The sequence below is a fragment of the Zeus faber genome (genome assembly GCF_960531495.2).
Source record: "Zeus faber genome assembly, chromosome: 4".
NCBI classification, from domain to species: domain Eukaryota; kingdom Metazoa; phylum Chordata; class Actinopteri; order Zeiformes; family Zeidae; genus Zeus; species Zeus faber.
Window position 1 is genome coordinate 37,578,165 of NC_137191.1, and position 22,841 is coordinate 37,601,005.

Consider the following 22,841-nt stretch of genomic DNA (forward strand, 5'->3'; position numbering starts at 1 on the left):
GAGATCAGGATGAGATAAGATTAGATAAGATGAGATCAGGATGAGATAAGATGAGATCAGGATGAGATAAGATGAGATCAGGATGAGATCAGATGAGATAACATAAGATACGATGAGATCAGATGAGATAAGATGAGATCAGGATGAGATAAGATGAGATCAGGGTGAGATACGATGAGATTAGATAAAATGAGATCAGGATGAGATAATATGAGATCAGGATGAGATAAGATGAGATAAGATGAGATCAGGATGCGATAAGATGAGATAAGATGAGATCAGGATGAGATAAGATTAGATCAGGATGAGATACGATGAGATCAGATGAGATCAGATGAGATCAGATGAGATAAGATGAGATCCGATGAGATTCGATGAGATCAGATGAGATAACATAAGATACGATGAGATCAGATGAGATCAGGTGAGATAAAATGAGATCAGGGTGAGATGAGATGAGATCAGATGAGATAAAATGAGATCAGGATGAGATAAGATGAGATAAATTGAGATAAGATGAGCTCAGATGAGATCAGCTGAGATCAGAAGAGATACAATTTGACACGATGAGATGAGATAAAATGAGATAAGATAAGATCAGGATGAGATAAGATATCAGGATGAGATAAGATGAGATCAGGGTGAGATAAGATGAGATGAGATAAAATTAGATCAGGATGAGATAAGATGAGATCCAATGAGATAAGATTAGATAAAATGAGATCACAATGAGATCATAATAGATCATAATGAGATAATGAGGTAAGGTTAGATCAGGATGAGATCAGATGAGATCAGATGAGCTCAGATGAGATCAGCTGAGATCAGATGAGATAAAATGAGACAAGATGAGATCAGGATGAGATAAGATTAGATCAAATGAGATAAGATGAGATCGGGATCACATAAAATGAGATAAGATGAGATCAGGATGAGATAAGATTAGATAAGATGAGATAAGATGAGTAAAATGAGATAATATGAGCTCAGATGAAATCAGATGAGATCAGATGGGATATAATGAGATACGATGAGATCAGGATGAGATAAGATGAGATAAGATTAGATAAAATGAGATACGATGAGATAAGATGAGATCAGGATCACATAAAATAAGATAAGATGAGATAAGATGAGATCAGGATGAGATAAGATGAGATAAGATTAGATAAAATGAGATACGATGAGATAAGATGAGATCAGGATGAGATAAGATGAGATCAGGATGAGATAAGATGATATCAGGATCACATAAAATGAGATTACATAAGATAATCAGAGGAGGATCAGACCTTCAACTGGACATGTATAGGGTTAGGGTATGGGGTATACAAAGATTAATATAGACGTATATACAGTGTATATAGATGTAGATATATGTATATACAGTGTATATAGTTGTATTTAGATGTATATACAGTGTATATACTGTACAGTGTATATAGATGTATACAGTGTATATAGATGTATACAGATGTATATACAGTGTATATAGATGTATACCGATGTTTACATACATATACATATATATATATATATTTCATCACAGTATTATAATAACTTCTTGAGTTGTTCAGCTCCACAGTGCAAACTGAGATGAGACAAGAGGATTAGACCTTCACCTGGGCATGTTGTATACAGATGTTTATACAGTGTATATACTGTACAGTGTATATAGATGTATATACACAAAGATACAGTGTATATAGATATATATACACTGTATATTATGTATAGTGTATATAATGTATACAGATGTTTACATACATATCCATATCTATACACATATACATACACACACATATATATGTATATATATATATATTTCATCACAGTATTATAATACGTTCTTGAGTTGTACAGCTCCACAGTACAAGGATTAGACCTTCACCTGGACATGTATATACACTGTATATACAGATGTATATACAATGCATATACTGTACAGTGTATATAGATGTATATACACTGTATATACTGTATAGTGTATACATATGTTTACATACACACACACACACACATATATATATATATATATACATATATACACAGTGTATATAGGTGTATATAGATGTATATACAGTGTATATGGATGTATATACAGTGTATATAGATGTATACACAGTATATATACTGTACAGTGTATATAGATGTAAATAGAAGTATTGAGACGTATATACAGTGTATATATATAAATTTAATCATGGTATTATCATAAGTTCTTCATGTTGTTCAGCTCCACAGTGCATAGTCATAGTATGGAAGTGCATGCGCAGTGGTTCTCCCTCACCTTCAACACAAAGTGGAATCATTTCAGTACAGAGTCAGTTGGAACGGATGGGACCTACCTGGACCCGGGAGGAACCCAGCTTCACTTTAAAACCCACAAAGATCCACTGGTCCTGGACCACAACCACCTGCTCCAACTGATAAGAAAGAAGCCTCCTCTCTGCAATGTAGTCTGGTCCGGGTGCGTGTCTAGTGTGGTCTGGGTCTCGTGTGGTCCGGGTCTAGTGTGGTCCGGGTCCGGGTCTAGTGTGTTCCGAGTCCGGGTCTAGTGTGGGCTGGGTCCAGGTCTAGTGTGGTCCGGTTCCGGGTCTCGTGTGGTCAGGGTCTGGGTCTAGTGTGGTCCCAGTACTGGTCTATTATGGTCAGGGTCTGGGTCTAGTGTGGTCTGGGACCGAGTCTAGTGTGGTCCCGGTCCAGGTCTAGTGTAGTCAGGGTCCGGGTCTCATGTGGTCTGGGACCGGGTCTAGTGTGGTCCCGGTCTGGGTCTAGTGTGGTCAAGGTCCGGGTCTATTGTGGTCTGGGACCGGGTCTAGTGTGGTCTGGGACCGGGTCTGGTGTGGTCCGGATCTGTTTCCTCTCCAGATATTCATTTGATTCGCTGTAAAAGATGCACAGTGTCCGCCTGATTGAGATAATGAACCAAACCCTAACTGAGCTTGACTAACCCTGACTAATGACTAACTAACCACCAACTAACCCTGACTAATCACTAACTAACCACCAACTAAGCCTGACTGATTACTAACTAACCCTGACTAATCACTAACTAGCCATCAACTAAGCCTGACTAATTACTAACTAACCCTGACTAATCACTAACTAACCACCAACTAAGCCTGACTAATTACTAACTAACCCTGACTAAGCACTTACTAACCATTAACTAAGCCTGACTAATTACTAACTAACCCTGACTAATCACTAACTAACCACCAACTAAGCTTGACAAACCACTGACTCAAGCTGAATAACCATCAACTAAGCCTGACTTATTACTAACTAACCACCAACTACGCCAGACTAATGACTAACCCTGACTTATCACTAACTAACCACCAACTAAGCCTGACTAACCACTCACTAACCACCAACTAAGCCTGACTAACCACTAACTTAGCCTCACTAACCAATAACTAACCTTGACTAACCACCAACTAAGCCTGACTAGTCACTAACTAATCCTGACTAACACATCTAACCCTAACCGACCCACCCGTCAAACCCGGGACAGCCCTCCCGTCGGACCAGGCCGCACGCGCCGCACTGCAGAGACGCACCTCGCCCCCCCCCCCCCCCCCCTCCCCCTCCCCCTCCGGATGGATCCTTTATTCTAACAGAAACCTTCATCTTCATCTTCATCCTCATCCTCATCTCCATCCTCATCTTCGTCTTCCTCCGACATGTCGTCGATCCTCCGACATCCGAGTCAGAGAAACAACATTTCATTTCAGGACCGAATGTCCGACGAATAAGAGATCACAGATAAACCCGGACCCCGCCGGACCCCGCCGGACCATGTACCTTATTTCTGCTTCTCTTCTCAGTCACCCGGCGTTGCTCATTGTTCGGCCTTCATCCGTCTCTTCTCCTCCTCCTCCATCTTTACAGCTCCATCCCTCCTTCATCCTCTCTCCTCCTCCACCCAGCATCAGCAACGCACGTAGACGCAGAACACGCAGACGCACAACACGACGCGCTTCAGACGCCTGTCATGATACGTCAATAGGGCCGCCATCTTGCCACGGTCTCTGACTGCGAGCACTGCTGTGAGACAAGGCCCATAATACACAGAAATGTATAAAAAACATATAACAATTATTCATATATATTTGTACATTAACATTTTTGTATATATACTTTGCTTCCATATATTTGTATTTTCTCACATGAACTTTCACCCGTTAGCTCCTGCTGTAGACCGCGTCTTAGAATATCATGATTAACATATTAGAACATTATTAGAAGCGTCATTGGAATTGTATTTCTGTAACCTACCTGTGATACGCCGAGCAAAATTAACACCGCGTCAAGATGGCGGCGGTATTTACGCGTCGTATCGAGGCTGATCTATGCACGTACTGCTACAACGCGATATATTCATGTATACACCCATAAACAGACACATATGATCACAGACACATTTATATAAATACATACACTGTATATACACACACATATGCACATATATACTCTATTTATGCAGTATATATAGAGTATTTCTACAATATACTGTATACATAGTGTACAGTATTCATAGTATACAGTTCATATAAAAACCTTTTGTTCTTATATATTAGATCTGTTCCAAATATCAAATCTAAGTGTTATGGACAGTGGGCCGAGCCGATTACAGCCACTTTCAAATGTATTGTTTAGAGCTAAGTCTATCCAGTGTTGTAAGGATTCAGAGCTACAGATCTCCTCAAATAGTGGCCTGTTTTTCCATCATACATTTCTTCACATTCAGACTTAGACGTTGAATTGTGACCACTGAGCAGCAGAAGTTAAAGGTGAAAACCCCTTTAATCTCTGTCTCTTTTGAGCCTTTTCAATGATAACATCTGGTCCCAACATCCCGGTCCTCCTGCCTCCCGGTCCTCCGCAGCCTTTCTAAACCGCCATTCGACATGATCAACTTTATGGTCCATCTTCTTTATCTCAGCACAGACTGTATCAAAAGGATTCTTTATGAACTGCAATGTACTGAGTGAATCCCCCCCGACAGCCACAGCATCCTATCCCAGCGTCTGGGTTCAGATGGTGGAATGTCTTCCTCCATCTCTGAGTCCATGTCCTCCATCTCTGAGTTTCCTTTCTTCGCTTCTTCTCTCTGGGCCTTTCTTTGTGCTTATCTGAGGAGAAGACGTCGGTTTGATTAACTTTCAAAGGACGCAAAGTTGTTTTGTTAAGTCAAACTTTACTTAAAACAAACTGTTGGAATTGCGGGGCTCAAGTCACGTCTGGTTAGAGCGCCATCTTGGTCACTACACGGGAAATCGGGGGATGGGTTCTCTCGCCTGTTGACCGGTTCTCTTGTCTGTGGACCGGTTCTCTTGTCTGTTGGCTAGTTCTCCAGTCTCTGGACCGGTTCTCTTGTCTGTTGGCTAGTTCTCCAGTCTCTGGACCGGTTCTCTTGTCTGTTGACCGGTATCTTCTTGTCTCTGGCCCGGTTCTCTTGTCTCTGGACTGGTATCTTCTTGTCTCCTCTGGTCTCCGAAACTCCTCCGGGTTTGTCTTCAAAAACTCTGCAGACACAGTTTTCTAGAAAGTCAGATTTCTACTAAATTCTTCTCTTCACCAACTACAGACTCAAGTGTTTTTATTGTACATACAGAACAGATAGAATCACTATAATCACAGAATTCATACAACAAATCATTTCATATTATTGAACAATCATTTTTACATTGTGATTAACATTTTTTTTTTTTATAATTTCTGCATCACAGGTTCATTGTTCAGTAAAAACAAATATTATGATTCAACTCCAGAACTCAGCAAAAACTCTACCTAGGTTTGCTTAGTTGAATTCAGTCTAAGTGACCTGAAAATAGAAACGTTTCGTTTTTTTTTTATATATTTTTAGCGGAACTGCTCTGATGCCAAACAACTTGATTGGAATTGTTCTTTTTTTTTGTTGCCAGGCAGAACGCAGAGAAAATAAAATGTTTGTTTGTTTGTTTTTTTATATACTGAAACTTGAATATTATCTGATAAATTTCATGTTAAATGGGATTTCCAGAAGGATTCCGAGCTTCCACTACTGAACATGATTCAGTGGAACCATCCACATGATTGACTGTACGTTGGACTGTGGCTTTCGAGAAAAACGTAGTCTCCGTGCTGTTTCACGCTCGCAGCTCAAAATGCCAAAAACACAGAAGCAAAGCATTAAAAACAACAAACACTGAACAAAATGATGCATTTGCTTTGAAAGACAAGGAGATCGAAGGCAAATCCAGAGAAAAGAAAGAAGCTTCACTCCGAGTTCGGTTCCACGTCATTTCAATGCGACCTCCATGACGGGACCCTACAGATGGGATGCCAGACCAAGCTCTGTGGCCGGATCTGGGATCCCATCTCATGTTCCCGCGTATTATTAAAATGACTTTGTGGTGAAATGCCAAGGCGCAATGGAATCCGTTTCATTATTTTTAGATCTTGAACTGATATTTAGCGGTCGGGTGGATGCTCTGGTAACCTACCAGGGCATCCACCCGACCGCTAAATATCAGTGAACTGGACTTTCACTGACAGCGACTGGAGCTAACCTTCACAACATTCCTCTGAGCAACAGATCTCCAGCGCCAGCACCGGCTTCCTGGGAGCTGTGTTTGGGGCGGGGTCAGAGGGTGGGGCTGCCTGATGTAGCTGTAGGTTCAGACTCGGGGATGCCGTTGATTTCTCTGTGGAATGTGGGTTTGTGATGCCCTTTGAGACTATATTTTGATTCAGAGATATACAAATAAACTGGACTTGACTTTATTGAAATCCGATCCCAATGTGAGCCAGGCCACCTGGGGGTGGGGTCAAGCTGATGGCATCTCCGCTGAGGTGTGTCTAGACCAGGACCCGGTCACAGAAGTCGCAGTGAAACCACACATTTAAACGAGCCCTTTGATTCACATCTGAGATATATTTACAAGTAAAATGTTGCCAATGACTTGATGTGAACCCCCAGGGAAGCATGGAACCATAGAAGTGCTAATGTTCACCGCTAATGAAGGCAACAGGCTTCAAAACACAAAACGTTAACAACAACATGGAATCTACTTTGGTCCAATGGAGCAATTGGGTAACTCAGAACTTCTGTATCGAACACGGGAGCAACAGGGCAACTCAGAGCTTCTGTATCGAACACGGGAGCAACAGGGCAACTCAGAGCTTCTGTATCGAACACGGGAGCAACTGGGCAACTCAGAGCTTCTGTATCGAACACTGGAGCAACTGGGCAATTCAGAGCTTCTGTATCGAACACTGGAGCAAGAGCATAAAGTGTGTGGGGGGTGGAATCACACAGAATCAGTAAAATACGAATCACTAAAAACTGTGAATTCATCATTACATGGTGTGAAGATGAAACTCTAGTTTGGATACTAAACCTCCTCCAACATTTCAGATCTTCTCATGACTCCTACTGACAGGGGGCGCCACCACCCAGCTCTACATTGCGGGATTTGAGGTGGATGATCTTCTAGCGCTCTCGGCGGATGAACCAGATCTCGTTTCTGTGACACGCCACGCCGGGGTTCTCGTACACGGCGACCATGTAGTTTTCACGGTGAACATCGGCAACGTCACCCAGAATCTCCCACAACAAGCTGATCTGATGGCCGACCGTCTCCTCTGTGGTGGTGCCGAAGAACGTCCTGACAAAACAAAAGCCATGAGAACCTGAACAGAAGAAAGAGGATCAAGCAAACACAGGCCACACTGTAGCTGCTCACTAACCCCGAGCTCTGCTCAAACATCCACCTTCAACATTTAACGCAGATTAGTCCCTGAGGCATAGTTTGGGAACCTCCATCCTTCGACACCCTCTCGCCATTCTTCTATACCATCCCTCCATCTTTCTATACCATAGCTCCATACCATCCCTCCATCCTTCGACACCCTCCCCCCATCCTTCTACACCCTCCCTCCCTCCATCCATCTACTTCTAACCGAACCAGGGCTTTGGAGGTTCATACAGGAAGTAGGACAGGGAGTGTAGGTACTTCTGTAGATACTACTAATGAAGTAGAAGGATGGGGGCAGGGTGTAGAAGGATGGAGGGATGGGGTAGAAGGATGGAGGGATGGTAGGAAGTAGCACAGGGAGTGTAGGTACTTCCGTAGATACTAAAGTAGAAAGTAGAAGGATGGAGGCAGCGTGTAGAAGGTCGTACTTCTGTAGATACTACTAAACCGTCACCCCAAACCTCGTCCTGTCGGGAACATGGAACACGCCATGTGCCATGTGCAATGTTCCATGTGCCATGTTCCATGTTGCAGTTTTTGCATCGTCAGATAAATTGCACGATAATTTGCTGCTGATTTGGATTGTTTTTTAAGTTCCATTACAGAACTTATAAATAAAACATACAAAGACATGATCTGATCTGAAGTTATGTGATGTGATGCACGGACCGCTCAGGAATAATCACATCACAGCCTTTATTGACATACAAACACCTCTTTTTTTTCCCAGTTTGCTCACCGTGCGATCACCCGATGCGCCGGCCTCTGGACGATGATGATGTCGGGGTCCTCGGGCTGCGGGGGGGCGGACTGGAATCGGGCCGGGAGGTAGAAGGCCGTCAGGACGTCCTTCTCAAAGGAGACGCCGTCATGCTGGATCTCGCTGACCACTGGGACGCTCATCCCCAGGTAGTGACCTGTGCACGGACACCGCCTCATCTTACCTTCACAGCATCTTCATATCGCAGCGTCCCTAATCCCAAAATGAATGTTCTAGATATTCTTGATTATTTATGGGCGATACATATAGATTTCTATTAATATTATTAATTATGGTGCATGAAAGAGGAATTAAATTCAATTGACCTAAAATGTTTCTTCTAAAAATATTAACTTGCTTCTTTGAAGTAACGCTTCCCTAAAGGACTCAATCAGCTTCAGTCTCCTCCTGGAGCTTCAAGCGGAGTTTAGCTCAGGTTCTAGAGGATGCGCTGGCGCCTCCTGAATGCTACATGTCGCCATGTTGCACTGACCAAATTTTCTTCTTCTCTGAATTTGCTACTCGCGGTTCAAACATCCTGTGCCCTGGTCGGTACTCTGGTCATTTTTGGAGCCCGTTGGCCCCTCAGCAAACGCCACAAAATCCTTCCAGGTGCTTCAACCCCCCCCCCCTTGCACACGGCATCAACACCCAACCTGCCCAATACCGCCACCTCGCCTCAGATATGATTTTAATACATCAGTGATTTTATTTTAATACATTCCAGAGCCACATACCACCCACATCATTATTATTATTCTTCTACATTTTTAATTTTGACGACACATACCAATCAATTGTTTTTGGTCTGTATTTATATATTGGAACGCTGTCTGTGTGCATATGTATGTGTGTGTGTGTGTATGCGTGTGTGTATGCGTGTGTGTCTGTGTCTGTATGTACAGTGGGGCAAAAAAGTATTTAGTCAGCCACCAATTGTGCAAGTTCTCCCACTCAAAAAGATGAGAGAGGCCTGTCATTTTCATCATAGGTTCACTTTGACTATGAGAGACAGAATGGGGGGAAAGAATCCAGGAAATCACATTGTAGGATTTTTAATGAATTAATTGGTAAATTCCTTGGTAAAATAAATATTTGGTCACCTACAAACAAGCAAGATTTCTGGCTTTCACAGACCTGTAACTTTTTCTTTAAGAGGCTCCTCTGTCCTCCACTCTTTACCTGTATTAATGGCACCTGTTTGAACTCGTTATCAGTATAAAAGACACCTGTCCACAACCTCAAACAGTCACACTCCAAACTCCACTATGGCCAAGACCAAAGAGCTGTCAAAGGACACCAGAAACAAAATTGTAGACCTGCACCAGGCTGGGAAGACTGAATCTGCAATAGGTAAGCAGCTTGTTGTGAAGAAATCAACTGTGGGAGCAATTATTAGAAAATGGAAGACATACAAGACCACTGATAATCTCCCTCGATCTGGGCAAGATCTCACCCCGTGGGGTCAAAATGATCACAAGAACGGTGAGCAAACATCCCAGAACCACATGGGGGGACCTAGTGAATGACCTGCAGAGAGCTGGGACCAAAGTAACAAAGGCTACCATCAGTAACACACTACGCCGCCAGGGACTCAAATCCTGCAGTGCCAGACGTGTCCCCCTGCTTAAGCCAGTACATGTCCAGGCCCGTCTGAAGTTTGCTAGAGAGCATTTGGATGATCCAGAAGAGGATTGGGAGAATGTCATATGGTCAGATAAAACCAAAATATAACTTTTTGGTAAAAACTCAACTTGTCGTGTTTGGAGGAGAAAGAAAGCTGAGTTGCATCCAAAGAACACCATACCTACTGTGAAGCATGGGGGTGGAAACATCATGCTTTGGGGCTGTTTTTCTGCAAAGGGACCAGGACGACTGATCCGTGTAAAGGAAAGAATGAATGGGACCATGTATCGTGAGATTTTGAGTGAAAACCTCCTTCCATCAGCAAGGGCATTGAAGATGAAACGTGGCTGGGTCTTTCAGCATGACAATGATCCCAAACACACCGCCCGGGCAACGAAGGAGTGGCTTCGTAAGAAGCATTTCAAGGTCCTGGAGTGGCCTAGCCAGTCTCCAGATCTCAACCCCATAGAAAATCTTTGGAGGGAGTTGAAAGTCCGTGTTGCCCAGCGACAGCCCCAAAACATCACTGCTCTAGAGGAGATCTGCATGGAGGAATGGGCCAAAATACCAGCAACAGTGTGTGAAAACCTTGTGAAGACTTACAGAAAACGTTTGACCTCTGTCATTGCAAACAAAGGATATATAACAAGGTATTGAGATGAACTTTTGTTATTGACCAAATACTTATTTTCCACCATCATTTGCAAATAAATTCTTTAAAAATCAGACAATGTGATTATCTGGATTTTTTTTTTCTCATTTTGTCTCTCATAGTTGAGGTGAACCTACGATGAAAAATAACAGGCCTCTCTCATCTTTTTAAGTGGGAGAACTTGCACAATTGGTGGCTGACAAATACTTTTTTGCCCCACTGTGTGTGTGTGTGTGTGTGTGTGTGTGTGTGTGTGTGTGTGTGTGTGTGTGTGTGTGTGTGTGTGTGTGTTGGGAGGGTGAGTTATTTGCAACAGTTGATCTTATCGGTCCAGGTGTTGAGGGCGCAGGGTGTGGATGGTGAGAACTGGTTGCCAGATGTAGCGTGAAGAATCAGCAATACAGAGAACAGTTCTGTGGAGGGACACCTCCCCAGTGCTTTCCTGTCTGGACACTTGCCAGCCGCTCGGCAGGGAATGGAATCGTGCTCAAGCTCCAAAGAAACTACAGTGTGGATCTCCTCCCCGAGTCCTGTATAGTCAATATGACAAACATTGCATCGGCCCAGTTGCCAAGCAGCCCACTGGGGGAAGTCCGGGTACTCCTGATGTCCAGCTGTCCCTGGTTGTTAAATATGAGGCACCCAAAAACCTTTCTTAAGCATAAAAATGTACATCTGGGGGCTTCATATTTAGTATTCTAAAATTGTTCAAAATTTTTGCTATAATTATTTTATTTTTAAAATGTTCCCTTCCATCATGGCTTGGCGACCACTATGGCCCCTACGGATGATCTCCGCCGGCCCCCTACGGATGATCGCCGCCGGCCCCCTACTGATGATCGCCGCCGGCCCCCAATGGATAATTGGTGCCCAAGTGACTGCTTAAAAACACAAACTACATACATACGACATAGTACCTCGTCATGTAGCCACTCCAATACCTTTCAGCACATTGTGATGATGACGCTGCACAGAAACTTTTACTGGCATCCCGCCCTCACAATGCATTGTGGGATTTCGCTGCCAGTACAATGTACAGTGTTTGCGTGCAATGATTTTGGACTTAAGATGTTCACATGCTAATCTGGCTACTAGGGCAGTTCAGAGGTGGGAGGAGGCTTTACAGTGTGGTGTGCCAAAGTGGGAGGAGCCAAACAGGACCTGTTGAGTTTTCCCTGCAGATGAAGCGCATGAGCTTCATGAAGGCGAGAGAGATGCTCTGCTCGTACAACTTCTCCCCCTGGGTGACGCACGCCCAGTTTCCTGCCGGGTAGACCCTCTCCTCGTACAACACCTCTCCCATCTGGACAAAACAGGTATTACACTGTTACAACACCTGCCCCATCCGGGGAAAACAGGTATTACACATTATTGCGAAAATACGTCATAAACCCTCATACAATACCTCCTCCATTGGGACAGAACAGGTACTACAATATTAAGTAAAGCAGTCAATTAAATCCTTCAAAATCTTTTAAAAGTACTTTTGTGAAGCTAGGTCCCTTTACGTCCTTTACCAAATTTGGTGTCAATCGGTCAAAAGCTGACAAAGCCTTAGCGAAAAAAAAAAGGTTTTCAATTCATTCAAAATGGTGGAAATTCTAGTAAGGCGACGTTGAGGGGTGTGATTGACTTTGTAGAGCATATTTGTCTGGATATAGGGTTAGGGTTAGCGTCACCAGTCACATTCACGGTCCACCGTGTAGGAGTTATGACTTTTTTTTTTTTTTTATGTTTTACGTCAAACAATTTGGACTTTTAATTATAGTGCCACCATTTGGCCCACCTGGGAAGTTTTGTTTAAAAATCATTTGCAAGAGGATATCTATACATGTGCCAAACTTCATGTCTCTGTCATTTACCATCTCACAGAAAAATGAATCAAAACACCAAAATTTCTGAAGAACAACAATAATAATAATAATAATAATAATAATAGGGAATTTTACAAGAACAATAGGGTTTCAGCCCTACGGACCTGTATCCGGGATAATTCATTTAATTTATAATGTGCCTTTCATTGGGACCAATCTCAAGGTGACAGAGGAAAAAAAAGAACAGGGAAGAACAAAACAGGATGAAAAATAATTTATATAGCTGCAAGCAACAACTGATGGGTGGGACCCCATCCCAGAAGCAAGGCAGCAGTGATCTATCGCTGAACAAGTCAGACCAGAAGCTGCCAGTGATAATCATGTTTGAGAATTTGGCCATTAGTCTATGAGAAAGCTTTTGATGCATCAGTTTTTGTGCGCTCAGTCAAATGGCTTGACCTGCGTGAACCAAAGTGAATGCATATAATGAAAGAGTGCGCAAAGTATAATAAAGCAGGTTTGGTTCACATTGGACCAAGTGTTCAGGAGGTACCACTACTTCCTGTTTATATTGCGTCTGTTTATATCAGCCAATACCTTTCTGTCTGTGGCGCCCATATTGTTTCTAATTTTTGGAAGTCTTTTGATAACTTTGAACAATAAAAAGGTCCAAAGAATCCAAAAAAGCTGTTTTGGTTGAAATTGGCCTCGACGGAGATGTCAAATGTTGCTTTTTCAGGAAATACAGAAATGGTAAGGGGGGGAAGTCAGTTTCTTGCAAATCTATTTGCCTTGAGGAGCTGCATTATCTGACACAACACGGTTGATGTAGCACCACATGGGAGATTTGGCAGATCTGGACGATTGTTTTCTGTTCTATCTTGACCCCAAGGACTTTCTATACATTGACTTATTTGTGGCAACCCGCCACAATATCAACATGGCACCGGTTCCAATGCATTCGGTATCTACCCGACCAAATCGCAACTCAGATTTTGGTACCTCACTTCAGCGCCATTCCCGAGTTGCCGATTGAGATATCCGCCCTCCGCGCCTTCACTAAACATTATGATTTGGAGCGCGCCGCATGAAATCCTCTATTCCTCTGTATTCCTCTCCTGTGCGACTCGAGCCAATCAACAGCGGCACTCGTCAATGTGACATGATGGTCGCTTAGCCAATCAGATAAAAGAGGCCGGGCATAGAAGTTTTCACTACGGATAACATCCGCTTCATATGTACGTACGAACTGTCCGTAATTTGTTATGGTGTAACATGTGAAAATTACATGAAAAGCTATGAAGGACAAATGGGGTTAGTTCATAAAAACAATCTCTAAAATAGCCCAGATCGAATTGTTCTTTTTTTTTTTAAACAAAAATAAGAATAATAACAAAATAGCCTCGGATTTATTCATCTGTCATTCGGATCATGCATGACAGCTCTCGAAAATTATCTGATATCTTTGATCAAAAACGTAAGTAGGTTTTGGGTCCTCTGTGTATCCTCTGAGGGATTGATCAGGCGTCTCCCTCTCCATGCGTAATGGAGACTTGAGAGGGAGCGATCGCATGTCCCGTTCCTCTAAATAGAGCAAATCTTTATTTTGCAATTTTCTTTTATTTTACGCAATTTCCTTATTGCCCAAAACAAAAAAAGCAGTGTATAACCACAGACAGAATCTAATTTCTGTGGGAAACATACAAGTTTCATCAAGATCGGACAAATTGAACCCCGCATATAGGCTCCTGAAATTTGATTGACCTGTGGCGGCCATCTTGTTTGACAATCGACTACATCTTGCTTAAGCCAATAGAACCTTCAGTGGCAAGTGTCCTAAAGTCGGTTGCGGCCAAGTCAGAGACAAGGTCTAGAAGTAGTGACCATTTTCATTCAATGTATAGCAACCCCATGAGGCCAAACTGATGCAACAAGTGGTCATAGCTTCAGTAGAGAGTACTGAACTTGGGAACCAAATTTTGTGAAAATTGGACCAAGTGTTCTGAAGTCACACCTACTCCCTGTTTATGCAGAGCTTTCACCAAAACTTTCGCAACTGTGGTGGCAAAATTGAAATGACTTTCAGATCTCTTTTGATATTTTCTAACAATTAGAGCCAAGGAATCGAACAAAGTTGGTTTGGTTGAAAATGGCCTGGGAGGAGATGTCTTGTTTGTTTTTCAAAAATTTGAAATGGCAGAAAATCTGAGGAGGCTGAAGTCAATGGTTTCAGAGACAAAGGTGTCGGCCATGACGAGACCATGTCATCACGGCTGTGAAGGTGGAGCAATTGAGCTATTGTGATCAATATCTATCAACATGCCATAATAATAACAACAACAACAACAACAACACTACAATAAAATACAACAAGAATAATGAATAAAAACAACATTAAAAAATCCGCAGACAGCTATAAGGAGTAGGGTTACTCTAGCAGATAAAAACATAAAAATATAATACTACACAAATTAAAATCAATATACAAAATACACTTCTTCTTCTTCGGGCTGCTCCCATTAGAGGTCACCACAGTGGATCATCTGCCTCCAACACCTTCTGTTCTGCACATCTTCCTCCCTGACACCACCCGCCTGTATCTCCTCCCTCGGCACCTCCATTAAGCTTCTCTTTGGCTTCCTCTTTATATAAAAATAAAAATATAATATAATTACCTTCTCATGGCGGGAGATCGAGGAGAACGGAACTTGCTCTCTCTGCTGATTGCGTTGCGTCATTTCCTGGATCGGTCCCGACATTTCTGTTAAAGAATATACTATTGGTAGTACACACTGAGTACCTTTACAGTACACACTGAGTACCTTTACAAAGCTTGTATACATAAGAAATGAAATGTGGTCTCCAGTCATAATGTGCATTTAAGCACATTTAGGCCTTTCCACGTAAATGTTGAAAGGTACAGGAACAATGCGAACCCGCTGAACGAGATGAACCCGCTGAACGAGATGAAACGCTTTTCTTTTATTCGGCTTCCATTTCTCCCATTCTCGGATTGATCCGGTCCAATGCCATCACTAATTGCCATAGCAACCTTGCGATGCAAGCAATATGGTCTATGAAAAAGGAAGTGGATGAAAACTGGGTTTTCAACAGCAATGAAAGTTTTTTTAGGTTTGGTTCCTCAGTAAAAAGAGTTGTTGGATATGCTTCAGTTGGTTTAACACACGTTGAGTGAGGGATGACTTCCTGTACAATGAACAAGAGTCAGAAGAGTCAGTCGCTCTGAGTAATGAATGGAATTCCAGGAATCATTTCATTCTGTTATTTGTTTTGTTGTGTAAATCAGTCACATTAAAAGATGAATAACACCAAGTGCCTCTGCCTTTTTGTTTTATTTTATTTAGTCCTTTACACAGCCTTCCAAATTATTATGCAAATTGGAATGAAGTGTCCTAAACATTTAATGTTTTGTTTTTCAATTCAACTCATGGATGGTATTGTGTCTCAGGGCTCCTTGGATCATTGAAATCAATGTCAAACACCTGTGATAATTCGTTTGCCAGGTGAGCCCAATTCAAGGAAAACTACTTAAGAAGGACGTTCCACACTAATAAGCAGCCACAGGTTTCAACAATATGGGAAAGAGAAAGGATCTCTGCTGCCGAAAAGCCTCAAATAGTGCAATGCCTTGGACAAGGTATGAAAACATTAGATATTTCACAAAAACTTAAGCGTGATCATCACACTGTGAAGAGATTTGTGGCTGATTCAGAGCACAGACGGGTTGGTGCAGATAAAGGCAGAATAAGGAAGGTTTCTGCCACAAGTTCATGGGATGAAGAGAGCAGCTGCTAGAATGCTGTTACAAAGCAGCAAACAGGTATTTGAAGCCGCTGGTGCCTCTGGAGTCCAGCCAACCTCAAGGTGTAGGATCCTCCACAGGCTTGCAATTGTGCATAAAGCTACTATTGGGCCCCCCCTAACCAATGCTCACAAGCAGAAAGGGTTGCAGGGGGCCCACAAATACATGAAGACTCGTTTTCAAACAGTCTTGTTTACTGATGACTGCCGTGCAACCCTGGATGGTGCAGATGGATGGAGAAGTGGATGGTTGGTGGATGGCCACCATGTCCCAACAAGGCTGCCACGTCAGCAAGGAGGTGGCGGGAGTCATGTTTTGGGCCTGAATCACGGGGAGAGAGCTGGTGGGCCCCTTTAGGGTCCCTGAAGGTGTGAAAATGACCTCAGCAAAGTATATAGAGTTTGTGACTGAGCACTTTCTTCCATAGTACAAAAAGAAGAACCGGGCCTTCCATAGCAAAACCATCTTCATGCCTGACAATGCACCATCTCATGCTGCAAAGAATACCTCTGTGTCATTGGCTGCTATGGGCATAAAAGGAGAGAAACTATGGCGTGGCCCCCATCCTCCCCTGACCTCCACCCTATTGAGAACCTTTGGAGAATCCTCAAGCAAAAGATCTGAGGGTGGAGGCAGTTGGCATCAAAACAGCAGCTCTGGGAGGCTGTTCTGACATCCTGCAAAGATATTCAACAGAAACTCTCCAAAAACTCACAAGTTCAATGGAGGCAAGAACAGTGAAGGTGATATGAAAGAAGGCTCCTATGTTCACATGTAACTTGGCCTGTTAAGATGTTTTTGATTGAAATAGCTTTTGATTTCAGTAAATATGACCTCCTAATGCTGCACATTCAACAAATGATCATTTTCACTTCTTTACAAACTATAAGATGTTTTGAAACTCTGTCGTGCATAATAATGTGGAACAGTGCATTTTGAATTTTTTATTTTTGAAAAACATACTGTTATCATTGGGAGGTTTGTTCAATAACATTTGAATTATATAATAACGGTTGATGACTTAAATTATACTGACTGTCATTTGCATCGACTATTTAGGAAAATCTGAGAAAAATATCATTTGCATAATAATTTGTAACAGTGTTTAGTCCAATTATTTTCAGTTTTTTTTAAGATTGAAGATTCACTCTCTTTGCAGAATGACTCCAGAATCAAAGATTTGTTCACTTAAAAAAAATAAAAATAAAATTGTTCATGAGTCCGGCATCAGTAGTTTTCAAGCTGCTGTAGAAACAGAGACTCATGGAACCAATGAGTGATCGATCAGAAAACAAAGCTGTGTCAATGAAGCTGATCTGCAGCATCCGTTCACCAGACATCACCGAACCCATGTTCTGATGCGTTCCCGTAACGGCGTTACCGAGGTGGCGTTCAAAATCTACTGGAACACTGCAAACGCCAAGAAGCCGCTACAGAAGAATTTCTCAAAAAGAAAATGTACGGATTATGATTTCTCACGAGAAACACTGTGATAAACTGTGAAGTTTATTTACCCAAGTAAAATGTTTGCAATGCATTAAGAACAATAGCAAGACAAACTTTATTTACCCACAAAACATAATTAATTTTCATATTAAACACTAGTAAATACAGTTAGTGTTAGTTAATGGTATTCGACCTGTCATTTATTAATCAGTTTTCCAGTAAACCTGCCAGCCACTTCAGCTCCTTTTGTCTGCACTTGGGTCTTGCCGGAGCGCAGATTTTTATTCTTTTAAACTGTGACTGCTCTTGTTAGTGCTATCAGTTGTGTGTATTACTTGTGTTTCAACATGTGTGTTTGTAGTAGGACCATATGAGACTTGAAATCCACGCCAAGCCTTGTTGTATTTGCCTGTATTCATTATTTACTTCAAATTCCGTAGCCCTACCAATAAATAATTAAGCCCCTGCCTCATACATCTCTGGCGCAGCCGTGTTGCTGCCAGCCAAACTAAGTAACAAACTAACTCACCCAAACTGGACACAGTGGATTACAACCTGCTTAACCTGCTTCTATGGCGGTGAAGGCTCTGAAGGTTCTTATAATTATTATATACTTTTTTTGGTATTGTATTCCTTAGAAAATCCTTGTTTTATTTCCTCCCCTGGAAAGCCCTGTCCTCACTCTGCACACTGTGTGCACTCTGTACCATCTTGTGTTGTCTTGTCAGTGCTCTCATCTGCAGCTGTGTGTTGCTGATGTTTCTTTCCTTCAGCCCCCCCCCCCCTTCAGCTTTTTCTCTTCTTACTTAAACTTCTCCCTGAATAATTCTTCAGTCAATCCTGTTCCACCCTGTAGAGTGTGTACTGTATTGTGCTAATTTTACTTCTGCAGAAATAAAATCCCAGTGCGTCTCCTGATAGCAGAAACAGGTTCACCTCACTACACGTAACGGAATTTCTCCGACAAGGCAGAGAGATTCCGTGCCCTGTGACGCAACCTGCCAGTCAAACTGTCTGACACGCCCAGTGCTGCTAGCAGCGCACTGAGCTCCAGGCAGCACGCTGAGCTCCACGCTGCCGAGTTCTGTTTCTGCAAGCTGCGTATTTGATATTTGAGTTTCAAGTTTGTGTGCGCGCGCACACACACACACACACACACACACACACACACACACACACACACACACACACACACACACACACACACACACACACACACACACACACACACACACACACACACACACACACCTGTGGGCACAGACACCTGGTGGGTACTGGCCACATCTTGCCAGTATCTGAACAGCTGATCTGAGTCCTGTGCTCCCATTGGCTCCTGGTTGTCAGTGATGTCATCATCCACCTGCTCATCATCCAATCCGTCGAGGTCTTCCAGGGAGATCAGAGCCATGCTGCAGAAAACTCAAATGTTAAGCCGCTTTCACACATGAACTCCGGACAATGTCCGGATATCATCCAGAGTTTCCCTTTCACTAATGTAGCACACAACTGGAGATTGTCCATGTCAGACACATTGACACCACCTGGAAATACTCTGGTTTAGATGAGGGGTGGGGCCTGGATAGAGCATGTAGGAGGCAGGACATGACAGAGACGCTACAGAATATTAGCACACCCAAGATGGCGGCGGAGGCTACCGACTCGTCAGTAAGTGTGACTTTTTTTCGCGTTGATACTCTATGTATTTTGATGTATCCACATTATAAACCAAAGAGTGGAATGGAATATTCATGTAAAGCAAAGCAGAAAGAAGTACGAAGCAGGTATGCTCCGACCCATCTTAACCCTTCAATATCAGGGTTGCAGTGCATGTGTGAAAGCAGCTTTAGAAAATATTTAATAGTCAGCAACATCCTTTTTGCCAAGACGGCACAAAGCTGGATCTGAAACTAGACTCAACTTTTTCTGTTTTACAATCCTCCATCGACCCCGTTCCCATCAGAAATTATGGGCAGGGCTTGCTTGTTGTTTTGATGAAATATTTTCAGTGTGAAAACAGTTAAATTCAGCTCCGCTGGGAATTATAATAGTAATAATTCTCCCGCAGGGGATTAACAAAGTATCATCGTATCAAAAACAGGGGAAAATATAAATCACTTGAAGTCATATCACAAAACCAAATGTCATTCACTTTGGAAAGAAACCAAATTTATTTAAAAAAAGTAAACATCATCACTGTTTGAGTTTTTTTTACCATTACACCAGACCAGGAAGAAGTAGGAAAGGATTTCAAATGGAACATGAACGAAACTAAAACTAAAACATTGTATATAGAGCGGCCCCTAACCAGCTACTAACCATATTCAGCTACGAACCCTAACCCCAGCTACTAAGCTTAACAAGCTACTATTCCTAACCAGCTACTAATCCTAACCAGCTCCAGCAAAAAAAAACAAAAAAAAATAAAACAATCCTAACCAGCTAAAAACCCTAATCGTAACCAGATACTAACCATAACCAGATACTTACCCTAACTGGCTCCAGATAAAAACCCTAATTCTGACCAGCTAAAAAGCCTTACCAGCTAAAAACACTTACCAGCTAACCCTAATCCTAACATTACTAACGGACTGGCCAACTAGCCAGCTACTAACCCTAATCAGCTAACCCCAATCCTAATACTGACCGACTGACTAACCACCTACTAATCCCAATCAGCTGCTCATCCTAATCCTAACCAACTACTATCCCTAACCAGTTAACCCTAGTCCTAACACTACCAAATGACTGACTGACAAACCAGCTACTAATTCTAACCAGCCAGAAACCCTAATCCTAACCTGCTACTACCCATAATGAACTACTATCCCTAATCAGCTAACCCTAGCACTACTAACTGACTGACTAACTAACCAGCTACTAATCCTAACAAGCTACAAACCCTAATCCTAATCAGCTACTAACCATTATCTTTACCAGCTACTAACCCTAACCATCTACTAACTCTAACCAGCTACTTACCCTAACTAGCTAACCCTCATTTTAACACGACTAACTAACCAACGAAAAAAATAATAAAAAAATATCCAGCTACTAACCTTAAACAGCTTAAAACCCCTAATTCTAACCAGCAACTAACCCTAATCCACTAACCCCAATCCGAAAACCACTGACTGACTAACCAGCTACTAACCCTAACCGTCAAATGGAACATGAATGAAACTTAAACACTGTATACAAAGCGGCGCCTAACCCCTACTAACCCTAACCAGCCAACCCTAATCCTAACACTACTAACTGACAGACCGACAAACCAGCTACTAATTCTAACCAGCCAGAAACCCTAATCCTAACCTGCTACTACCCATAATGAACTACTATCCCTAATCAGCTAACCCTAGCACTACTAACTGACTGACTAACTAACCAGCTACTAATCCTAACAAGCTACAAACCCTAATCCTAATCAGCTACTAACCATTATCTTTACCAGCTACTAACCCTAACCATCTACTAACTCTAACCAGCTACTTACCCTAACTAGCTAACCCTCATTTTAACACGACTAACTGACTGACTAACCAACGAAAAAAATAATAAAAAAATATCCAGCTACTAACCTTAAACAGCTTAAAACCCCTAATTCTAACCAGCAACTAACCCCAATCCGAAAACCACTGACTGACTAACCAGCTACTAACCCTAACCGTCAAATGGAACATGAATGAAACTTAAACACTGTATACAAAGCGGCGCCTAACCCCTACTAACCCTAACCAGCCAACCCTAATCCTAACACTACTAACTGACAGACCGACAAACCAGCTACTAATTCTAACCAGCCAGAAACCCTAATCCTAACCTGCTACTACCCATAATGAACTACTATCCCTAATCAGCTAACCCTAGCACTACTAACTGACTGACTAACTAACCAGCTACTAATACTAACAAGCTACTAACCCTAATCTTTACCAGCTACTTACTCTAACCAGCTACTAACCCATATCAGCTACTTGCCCTAACCAGCTACTAACCCTAACCAGCTACTAACACGAACCCTTACCAGCTATTAACCTTAACCCTTACCAACTCTTACACCTAACCAGCTACTAACCCCAACAAGTTACTTACCCTAACCCTCACTCTCACCAGCTACTAACCCATACTCTAACCAGCTACTAACCCTCACCAGCTACTGACCCTCACCAGCTACTTACCTTTACCAGCTACTTACCCTTACCAGTTACTTACCATAACCAGCTATTAACCCTAAACAGCTAACCACACAAAACCAGCACCGAGAAGAAATAAAAATAAATAAATATCAAATATAGCTGTACTTGCTTCTTAAATATAATTGAATATAATTTGAATAATTGCTATACTTCCATATTACGGATATTAAAATCGAACCCAACACATCCAGGTAAAATCCAACAGAAAACATGTTTTTACCTTCAACGTGTCGTGTGTTGTTCTATCTGACCTACTTTCGCCTTCTTCTTCTTCTTCTTCTTCTTCTGTGTGTTTATTAGAGGGAGAGGCACTCAAGCGTCACACAGCGCCCTGATGGACATTGCGCGCACAGTAGAGCCCCCCTAGTGGACATTGTGTTCACTTTATGTCATAAAGTGTTATGCCCTAATAAATATATACACAATACATCTATTGGTTGTGAGCGTATTGTATGTATTCCAAATATTACTTATTATTATTATTATTAGTAGTAGTAGTAGTAGTAGTATTAGTTTATTATTGATGTCATTATTATTCTGAGTTCCATGGGGTCGTCACTCAGAAAACGCCCGCTCCGACTGGATAAGAGCAAAGGAGCGGTAAATGGGAATTTGGGGCCGGTCGCAGAGTGCCGTCAGGGCAACATGGCGGCTCGCATTGTTAACGGTGAACAAAGTTCACTCACTGATCACAATTAGTAATATGATATAACCTTCTTATGTGTGCGTGTGTGCGTGTGTGCGTGCGTGTGTGTGTGTGTGTGTCCCCTTTA

The 22,841-nt window shown here is 42.2% G+C and overlaps 1 protein-coding gene across 1 annotated transcript; it reads right to left on the bottom strand.

Annotated features, from left to right (window-relative positions):
- Nucleotides 1-5,182: 5,182 nt before the first annotated feature.
- Nucleotides 5,183-22,408, bottom strand: soul4 (heme-binding protein soul4). The gene is made up of 6 exons (XM_079998682.1): nt 22,289-22,408; nt 19,121-19,281; nt 15,276-15,361; nt 11,948-12,089; nt 8,488-8,665; nt 5,183-7,658 (listed from the first exon to the last, which is right to left on the bottom strand). Exons 2-6 carry the CDS (start codon nt 19,278-19,280, stop codon nt 7,484-7,486), a joined length of 741 nt encoding a protein of 246 aa, XP_079854808.1. The 5' UTR covers nt 19,281; nt 22,289-22,408; the 3' UTR covers nt 5,183-7,483.
- Between the last annotated feature and the right edge of the window lie 433 nt (nt 22,409-22,841).